The sequence below is a fragment of the Mizuhopecten yessoensis genome, unplaced genomic scaffold (assembly GCF_002113885.1).
Source record: "Mizuhopecten yessoensis strain PY_sf001 unplaced genomic scaffold, ASM211388v2 scaffold8537, whole genome shotgun sequence".
Classification (NCBI taxonomy): domain Eukaryota; kingdom Metazoa; phylum Mollusca; class Bivalvia; order Pectinida; family Pectinidae; genus Mizuhopecten; species Mizuhopecten yessoensis.
This window is the reverse complement of record NW_018407597.1, coordinates 361,870-372,598: the sequence shown is the minus strand read 5'-3', so window position 1 is coordinate 372,598 and position 10,729 is coordinate 361,870. Positions and strand designations below refer to the sequence as shown.

The 10,729-nt window shown below is 34.2% G+C and overlaps 1 protein-coding gene across 1 annotated transcript; it reads right to left on the bottom strand.

Moving 5' to 3' along the window:
• Positions 1 to 1,198: 1,198 nt before the first annotated feature.
• Positions 1,199 to 9,866, bottom strand: LOC110456170. Its single transcript, XM_021506742.1, has 7 exons — positions 9,812 to 9,866; positions 9,143 to 9,202; positions 6,408 to 6,535; positions 4,256 to 4,411; positions 3,355 to 3,401; positions 1,479 to 1,586; positions 1,199 to 1,263 (listed from the first exon to the last, which is right to left on the bottom strand). Exons 2-6 carry the CDS (start codon positions 9,190 to 9,192, stop codon positions 1,479 to 1,481), a joined length of 489 nt encoding a protein of 162 aa, XP_021362417.1. The 5' UTR covers positions 9,193 to 9,202; positions 9,812 to 9,866; the 3' UTR covers positions 1,199 to 1,263.
• Positions 9,867 to 10,729: the final 863 nt, after the last annotated feature.

The window sequence follows — 10,729 nt, the reverse complement described above, 5'->3', positions numbered from 1 at the left end:
GAGACCTTGGTGTCCGATATTACGGAATTCCACCTGATGTAACATGTAAAGAGACCTTGGTGTCCGATATTACGGAATTCCACCTGATGTAACATGTAAAGACACATTGATGTCCGATATTACGGAATTCCACCTGATGTAACATGTAAAGAGACCTTGATGTCCGATATTACAGAATTATACCTGATGTAATATGTAAAGAGATCTTGGTGTCCGATATTACGGAGTTCCTCTTGATGTAACAAGAGAAGGCAATTGTTTTTTTCGGATTAGTATCATTTTTATAATATTCATGCTGGGTATCGTCAATTAGTTTGTTTTCTTTTGTCCGTTCACTTCGAATGAACAGTCCTTCTACAGTATAACCATTTTGCTATTCTTCACTGTGTCCCTGGCGGTGATGAGTGATAACATGCTGGACTCTTCCGACTCTATATCTTACCTCTCCTTTGAGGAGGTTTTAGAAGCTTTAAGCAGAATGTCGAGGGCGGAGGGAGATCGCACAAGATCCCCAAAAACTTGGATGGAGATATAGAATGAAGAAAAGTAATGAATGATATAATGTGTCTGATATATACCTGCAGCAATGTGTTTCCACGAAAAGTGCAAAAAACAGCTAAGACAAAATTTATATTTCACCATCTTCAAGCTAAGTACCAAATAAGTTGATCTTTCAGAACTAATATGGATATTTTGTGTCAATGTGATGGTTTATTGCAGAGGGCGAAAAAGGCAAAAAATATAGTGCGGCGAAAGTTTTCTTATTTTTCAATTTTTGGGACCTCATGCAATGAGACTTTTGCTAATGGAAATTGGTGTGTATTGTTTGTTTAAGGTTAAGCGTACTGTAAACAGACTAGTTTATGTAAGAACGAGTATCACTGTGTGTAATGTACGTGTTTATATATGCTGGTCCGTTATGTTGATGTATTTCCCTACTTGCGATAAGGTGGATCTGATGCCGACTCTAGAGTGCTTTCTCATTAAAATATCATTCAAAAGTCCAGTTTTCATTCCGGCCACATTATACTGTCAATGGGTGAATCGGTTGTTGCAATTACTCAAAATACCGAGCGTGAAGCAGAGAATAACAAATACTATTTATAAGGAATTGAGTATGTCTAGGTCTGGGGAGAGAATCTATTGTTTTATATATCTAACAACTTTCATATCGTAAAGAAACATAAAACGATCATAATAAAATCACATTTTTTTTTATTGAGGCAGCACAATCACGTATCTGCTGTTGTCGATGTTTAGTACCTGTAATGTAACAATTATAAACATTAAATATTCGGTAATTTGTGTTTTTCTTTCTATTCTTTATACATATTATGTCTATTTAAATACTGATGTAGTTATTTACATCTTTGAATTAACATTTTATCATCAAAGCGATATTATTGCATGAACGAACATTATTAGCATATGTCGAAATTGTGATGTGAATAGTTCCGATAAAATGTCGTCAAACGTACCTATGTACTGACAGGTGCACCGCCATTACCTCCCGGGCTGCTGGTTGTGAAACTTCCCAGATCAGGACCCAGCAAGTGCCCGTAGTTCTTTATTGCGTCTTCTACAACCTGAAGCAAGGAAATGCATATTCGCAACTCTTTTTTTTTTGGACTCGTGTATTATATTAGCCGGAGGTCGTAACTAGGAGAAAGGGCCCGTGTACAAGATAAATGGTAAAAAGTGTCACGTTGGTATCAGACGAAACAGTTGATTTAGAGGGTTGAGTGATAATTAAATAAACCATTGATTTTTAATTGATTTTTCTTTGAAAAACGTCAATACAGTACTACTGCCACTGTTCCTGATAGCACCAGCATAAAAAATGTATTTCTCCCACCCCTCACAGATGTTTCTCACGTTTTAGCCGGGAGAGATCAGATTGTCACCCCTGGGGAAAGATAGACTCGTGCCGATAAGCACGAGTTCAATTGTGACGTCATTAAAATGTGTCACCGGTTATTGTGTAGTCATTAAAAGTGAATGATGTTATTCATATTCCACATGTGTTTTTGTTTATAAACATTAAAGACTACTTTTGGTGGAGTTTTGACTGAAATAATAGGATGGGAGAAAAATAATCATCAGGTGATTTCACAGGTGATTTTGTTTAGTTGTCTTACCCTCGGCAAAGCCTCGGGTAAGACACCAAAAACACTCACCTGTGAACAGGTATGACAAACACACATATCACCTGGCTTTCACCTCGGGGTGATTTGTTTTGGTTGTGTAACCCTCGGCAGAGCCTCGGCTTAGACAACCAAAAACATCACCCCTCGAGTTGGAAATTTCCCTGTCACACCCTCAAGGTAGGGGGAGATTCTATAAATCTCCCTTATATCTGATGAAAATTATCATTGCGTTATTATTAGCCCGCCAACAATGTGGTCAATGGTCTCATGTTTAACAATATCATGTCACTGTTGTTAAAGGTGAAAGACTCGTAAAGCAGGTTATATCAGTTGCGATTGAACTAAAATGCATATATATGACATGAAACACACACAAAAAAAAAAAAATTGCAAAGCTACGTCTTCATTTCTCATATGTCCAGGCCAGATGGTATTTCCAAATGCAAATCATTCTTGACCTTGCATCAATGCATTGTTTACATGACGCCATACATTTCTGATGACTGGGGAATTCCCTTGTCAGACCCCAGGGTGAGACAAAACACTTTTCCATCCCGTGACGATTCTTAAGGATCACTGTCCAACTGCATTGAGGTTTTTCCTTTATTTACAGTAACCTCCCCTTAACGTCCGTTCCGATATAACTGTGGCACAGTTTGGCCAAGCCACCACCGTTGACCAGGTAGCCTAATCGGTAAGAGCGATAGTACAACAATTTGAAGTCTGGGGTTCGATTCCCGGTCTGGCCAAGCTGAATGTTAACGCTCAAAACACTGTGTTTGACCTAAATATTGTTATATTCATATTTATTCTTTCTCATTAAAGTCCCGCAAGGTATGGTTTTCTTCTCAGAAAATAATGTAGAGTAGAGTAGAGTAGAGTAGAGAGATATATCTCAACCACAATGGAGAGGGGACGATTCTGTGTCTCGTATTCTTTTGACTGTCATATATCGAATGTTGACATAACGTAAATGCACTGTGTACGTTGCGTCATACACTTGTTAAAACTTAGGAATATACTCGTCTAAATCCTACGATGAAACAACGANCCCCCTTCTTACCCAGAAGATTGATTTTGTGTGAGTGTTTCTCTCCTAAGCTGGTGAAACATTCTGTTGATCTCAGAAAGAGATCCGGGGTAAGGGGGAACATAATGTGTACGTACAAAAAATAAAGGTGATGCAATACAAAGACGTGTTACTTACTTTGGTGAAGAAGGCATCATATTCTCTCCGGCTCACTTGATTATCAACTACAATAAATTGTCAAATATAACTGAAGTCATTTTATCCTGGAGACAGTTGTTTTTACGAACTTCATTAAACAAAACTGTCTTAGGTTATCTATATACATTTCAGTGTCTTAATCTAGTTTGTCTTTTTTCACCCTTTTGAAAGGGGGCTTAATTATCACTACAGCGAACATTAGTCAACAAACAATTTTGATATTAAATAATTGTTTAAGACGAAATTAACACTGTGCTAATTTGGATTTCACAGACAAAGTTTGACAGGGCAAAAATAACCCGGTAAACAGTGTTTAACAGCAAAATGATTTATTACACGTGCCCATCGAATTGGTGGATAAAAGGTTGTATCTTTCCTTCTTCAACTCATCTCGTCAGTCTACATAAAGTATATAATATTGTTATACGGTCAATATTACACCACTACTTTATTTAGGTATTCTGTTAAAATGTTATCTATTTCTCCTTTTAGAAATGTATAATATAATAAATGTAAAGATACAGTATAATAACCGATACATAAAATGTTTTCAAGAGTAATACCACAGAATCAATTGACAACGATATTGGTATCTGAAAGCAGTCTGATCTGTAAAGCCCATATGATTTGCTGGCTGTGAAACATTTTATCGAGCTCCATTCACTCACCATTGTATACGGCATATTATCAGATCTTCTAAACTATGAACGTATGCCGTATAAATTGTTCATAGAATGGAGCTGCATTAAATTTTCATTTCGAGCAAATCTTATGGTTTTTGAGGAAAAGACTTCTTCCATATCTCATAAAGCGGCTTGCTAAAACTGAAGCATGCATGTTCATAACATGCAATATGCGTGCTTTTAAAACTTGTTCCTACAGTTGGTGTCCATCATGGTGTACTGGCCGTACTCGGCACCTTTGTCCAGGAAACCGTCTCCGTCAGTGTCCAGCTGTTGGAACACAATTCCGAGAAACCGATGAAACATGTCGGTGCCCCTTTGTTCGTATTCAGATTCACTCACTCGATCGTCCTCTGGTAAAGGAATAAATAAGAGATAGCGTCGTCTAATTTCAAGGTAAAAATAAGCCAAAATGAATATATTTTTGTACTATTTTTGAAAACTACAATTATGTTAAAGCGAAATAGCGTGGTATAAGTGCCCATCTTATATTTCATTTAATAACTGCTGTTTAAGATGTCAACGGCTTTATCCTTTTGGAATGTTATTAAGATGGGAATACCATTATAGTCATAGTCATTATAGAAAATGTATTTAGTATATCGTCAATTATAAACTTTACTCAGTTGACAAGAAAAAAAATCATATGGAACTGACTGAAAAATAATCAAAACAACAGGAACTTAATGATAATTATCAAAACAACTAGGAACTGATTGAAAATTTATCAAAACAACAGGAAATTAATGATAATTATCAAAACAACAGGAACTATCTGATGAACTATCAAAACAACAGGAACTGTCTGATAAATTATCAAAAATACATCAACGATCTGAAAAATTATCAAAAAACAGGAACTGATTGAAAAATTATCAAACAACAGGAACTATATGATAAATGAGCAAAACAACAAAAACTCTATGAGAAATTATCAAAACAGCAGGCACTTTATAATTATTATAAAAACAACGAGGAACTGTCTGATAAATTATCAAAAATACATCAACGATCTGAAAAATTATCAAAAAACAGGAACTGATTGAAAAATTATCAAAACAGCAGAAACTATATGATAAATTATCAGAACAACAAAAAATGACTGAAAAATTGTCAAAACAGCAGAAAATATATGATACATTATCAAAACAACAGAAACTGACTGAAAAATTACCAAAACAACAGAAACTGTATGATAAATGATCAAAACAACAGAAACTGACTGATAAATTATTAAAACAACAGTTACTATATGATAAATTATCAAAACAACAAAAACTGACCGACAATTTATCAAAACAGCAGAAACTATATGATAAATGATCAAAACAACAGAAACTGTCTGAAAAATTATCAAAACGGCAGAAACTATATGATAACAGAAACTGACTGAAAAAATATCAAAACAGCAGAAACTGACTAAAACAACAGAAACTATATGATAAATCATCAAAACAACAGAAACTGACTGAAAAAATATCAAAACAAGAGAAACTATGTAATAAATTATCAAAACAGCAGAAACTATATGATAAATCATCAAAACAACAGAAACTGACTGAAAAATTATCAAAACAGCAGAAACTATATGATAACAGAAACTGACTGAAAAATTATCAAAACAACAGAAACTATATGAAAAATTATTAAAACAATAGGAACAATATGATAAATTATCAAAACAACAGAAACCGAACGAGAAATCACCACAATTGACTGAAGTTCTCTAACTGAAAGACAAATACATCATCGTGATCAAAATATCAGAGGTAAAAAGGTGTTGGCTACCTACAAGTCACGGTCCATATTGATATCACGTAAAGGATAGCATAGGACTATGAACAATCTTATCCCAACTTAATCCCTACCGAGTCCCATGTCAACACTATAACTAGATTGAACAAGTATTGTTATCAATTTATGATATTAAAATAATGAAAAATGTCATCGGACATTATAAACTTCTACAGAAATATGATATAAGTATCCCTGTCCCGCTGCAACGTGATTTTCCTATACATGGTAACCTCCCCTTAATATCGCTTGGGATATACCTGTAGCACAGTTGATCAAGTAGTTCAGTCGGTTAGATTGACAATATAACAATTTGAAGTCCAGGGTTCGAATCTGTTACGTTGATGCTTTACACCCAGGACACTATTGTTGATGATTGTTTTGTTTATATCATCTTCATTATGTTTTCACAAAATTCCTGCAATGTCATTCCGGAAAAATATGTTTCGAATGCATAGGTTTTTTTTGTTTGTTGGTTTTATTTGTTGTTTTTTTGCAGCGGTACGGGGATCCTTAAAGGGTGGAAATGTTTCAAATAAATTAATTTAAGCATACTATTTGTATCAAGAGAGTCATAGACGTTGATCAGTTCATACAACTCCAGTATGCTGTCGCCGTTAAGATCGCGTCTATGGAATGTTGCATCCACCGCCCCCATGATATCATTGTGTGTGAAGCTCTGCCTACAAATTAAGTAAGTGTATAATACAATTTTGGCTATTTTCTCAGTGGAAGTGTTTTTTACGTTTAATCGTATAACCTTAAAAAACCAAACAAAAAGTGATGACATCATATACCGCAATGTTTGAATTAGTATTTGTAGTTCTAACTGATTGGTTGAGGTTGCTTGGCGATGAAATTTTTGCGCAATGCTGTGTTTTGTACAAAGAAATTTTGTTTTTATCAGAAATGAATAAATATTCACTGACCGTGTGTTAAAAAGTGCTGTTTGATATTTTAAATTAAATCATAAGAGATAGCGAGAAATATTGTTGGGTCTATACGGTATAAATCGAGAGAAAGTGTGTGCACCTTTGGGTATAAATCGCTTCGCAGATTTATGCAAAATGCACAGTTTGTTTTCGGTATATACCGTACAACCCCAGAAATAATACTGGTTATTCCTTAAAACAAGAATGCTTAATAGCAATTTTCAACGGTGATAATAGTTCTTTCATTAAATATAAACCCAAAGATTATTAACAAAATCCTAAATGCATCGTCACATAAAAATATAGATGTACCTGGTACATTATAGACTTCTTAAAGTACGTTGTCGTAATACACAGTTATCGATGAAGCCGAACAACCAGTGTTAAACGCAAACACAACAGAATTTCAAACATGAAATTTTAAGTTTTGCGTGACTAGTAATATATAATTACACTTCTGTATTACAATCTTTCCGAATGCCCTCTAACGATGAACCTGAATATAAATGATATGCCGCTTAAAACTTGCTTTTATAGTAGGTTTCGCGTTATATTGCGATTTTGTTTTTCTTCTACAAAAGTTACTTCAATAGGCTTTCATATAAACTGACACTTTAAATGTTTTGGGCGCTTTAATAGGTTTTACCTTATTTCGCGTTAATTGCGCGTTATATCGCAAAACTTTTGCGTCATATCGCGTAAGTTACATGTCAAAACGCCTTGTGTCGCGTTATTTCGCGTAAAAACCCTTCTGTTTTCTTCTTCGAAAATGAGCTCAGAAGGCTTTCGTAGTACACAGACCTGCTCTGTTTATATTGGATTCTAAAACTTCAAAAGAACCTTTTTAAAAAAAAAGTTTTATCGCTGGCTCAACTAAGCCATTTACCGAACCTCTTCCATCCATTCTTCAGTATCATTATATCAGTATCACCGACTTATTGTGAAACTGTATCCTTAAGAAGTAGAACAACTGGAATGTGGATTTTAAAGAATTCAAATGATCTTTTGGTCATTTTCTCTCTTACTAAGACTACATTTTAGAACATACACAAACGGAATAGCAGGCTTTCGTTGCTTAAACTACAATTTCGTCATTCCATTCCGGAATTTTAATTTGGTATATCTAGACATGGTATGACGGCCAGTAGTCTTTAGCGAGTGAAGCTAGTTTAGTCATAAGAGACCCGACTACGACCGATCACACAAAAACACAACACACGCAATAAACTATTGATAACACAAGAACATATCGAATTTATCCAACACAAATAACGGCTGAAATATTATCAATTCGATACATTATAGTTATAGACTTATTCGATAAGCGCACTGCACGCTAACACTTAACAGTCATTTAATGTGAAGTCTATATACAAAAAACTTAAACCAAACATTTTGAAATCAACGAATAAAAATTATCTCAAGAGTTTACCAATTTAAATACAACCGTGAAAAATATGACCCGCGAAAAGATATAGATTATTCAGTTAACTTAATATTTGTAACCTCGCTGATAAGAAGGTTAAAGCAAAATAAATAATGTCAAAGGGATTCGAAAATGACGAGATAAAGGAATAAATAGGAGCACTACATTGTCTTTGACCTAGTAAAGATAAGGACATGAACGGACGTGTACAGAAGCTATCTTATCACAACTCTTCATGACTATTTATATATTAACAGTACGTAGTAAACTGTTCTGGCAAACCTTTGTTTCCTAATTCAACAAAGTGACCCACATAGCACGTGAACAATATCTTTAAGTATATATCGTCGTTACGGAGCAAACTGTTTCTCTAGACGATTCCGTTATTTTCCGGGAAAACAGATAGAACACATAGTCCAATTCAATCAATCTGGTCGTAACCAGAGGATACTGTTCAATTTTTCTTTGCATTAGATCAAGATTTTAGAGTAAGAATCGATATACCCATTACAATAAAAGACTGTAAAATAAGAATTAAAACAAAGTTATTCTGGTGAGTTGAAACAAAGCATAAACGTCTGTAGAAAACGAAGTATCTGTCATAACCAGCACAGGCTGTCAAATTGTATTTAGATGAAATAAAATGATGTCAAAATTTAAATGTTTAGGTAGCAAAGAAAAGAATTTGATATTTGAGTTTTTTTTAACATTTTATTTATAAAATAGAACTATGAAAAAACCATATTACAAATATTTAAACAAAATCAAAAAAATCGCAATTTATCTTTACAAATAGATTGACATAACTAGTAGTCTTAATAGTCACTAATCCCAAGTCAGTCAGATAAAAGAGAACTATGTTGCAAAACTTAGTCCTTGATGTATAATAATATATAATTTGTAAATATTAACGATGAGCAAGTTGTACTCACGCAAATACGGTAGTGCAGCCGACGAAAACTATGAGTAACTGCAACAGCATTTTGGATTATCTAACGTAAAAGAATACATACACAGTATAAAGATGGGGCACACATAATTGGATGAAAATTGATCCTATTGAAATGAAATTAGTCGTATCATTACATATAAGGTTTAACCCTTTCCGGTAAGAAAGTAAAAGCCCAATGATTTTTGCGCATCTATCTTCGAGAATAAATAGCATCATAATGTTATAATAATGTAAACATGTACGTGATTGGTAAATCAATGTATTAAACTGACCCGCATAATTGTCGAAACTATATTCTTGTGTGTGTCTCTGAATACCAATCTTATAAATATTTAAACATGTGTGTTTTAGATATTTAAATTTGGAAAAACCCTGATTGCCAGTTATTTTTAAAGGTGGGAAAGTTTAAGGAAACTTTTGCTGTCGCCCTTGGATTGGACGGCGAAAATGGCGAAAATAAAACTGCCGGAATATCCTGTTATACAGTAAACGAATGAACTTTACCAATTCATTGTATTGTTGTCATACGTTGTTGCAACAACATATGTCTGCGCTTAGTTTGTTCACAAATTTGTAATATGAACTCGTGTCTGTATAATTCTGTCTTACTATTAAACCTATCACATAAACCCACGTCTATGCTACTCACCTTCCTAACCAAAGAATCGAACGTGTTGGTGGTCAGTCAGTTGTAAGGTGACGTGAAGACGACATGACCTTATCATTTATAAGTCAAATATCACGTGACATGTCAGATAGCTCAATTATTTCGTAATTATCATGTAGAGTGTGCGTGCTCTTTAAGTGACCTATATATTGATTCATTGGTATGTATCACGTGAACATTGAAAGTATTATTTTTGGTTTATTCAGATTATACCTTTGTCATTTTTAGAAGTGGAACATATTCAATTAAATGGAAATTAAAATTGTGACTTTGAAATTAAAGGTCGTCGCACGTATCAGTCACCACTATTGGGAATGAGTGTGACGTGTACAGTGACGGAACTCTACTTTAAACGGGAAAGTTCCTAAAATGGATGGGACACTTGTGGGAAACTGTCATGCAATGCAAAGGAGTTGTTTATGCATGCACTTTAAACTTGCTAATACTTTAATGGCAATATAATTACATATAACAGTTACATTACAAGCTGCTGGTTATAGTTACGCAGACAGTTAAAGTTAGTATAACCACACAAAAAAACTGGGTTCTTTTTCTTTTTTTCTTCTTCTATTTTATGGTTTATTATCTCGAATACAATAGGGAATACCAGTATGGGGCCTGGCCTAATCCCTGTACATAGTACATGTAGCATATTCATTCTCTGAATCTCTCTATCTTGTACGCTCATCTTCCTCACTCTGTCTATTTGTTCTCTTATTCATTTTCTTTCTTTCTCAATTTCTCTAACATTGATTTCAATTTCAATTTGCAAAAATCGCTTGTAACTTGTTCCCCAATTGTTGATATCTGTTAACGCTTTCAATCGCATTGATTGTAAATCTTAGTTCTTGTTTTACACACTTCAAAATATGCGGGGTGAAGTCAGCAACTTCATATTCA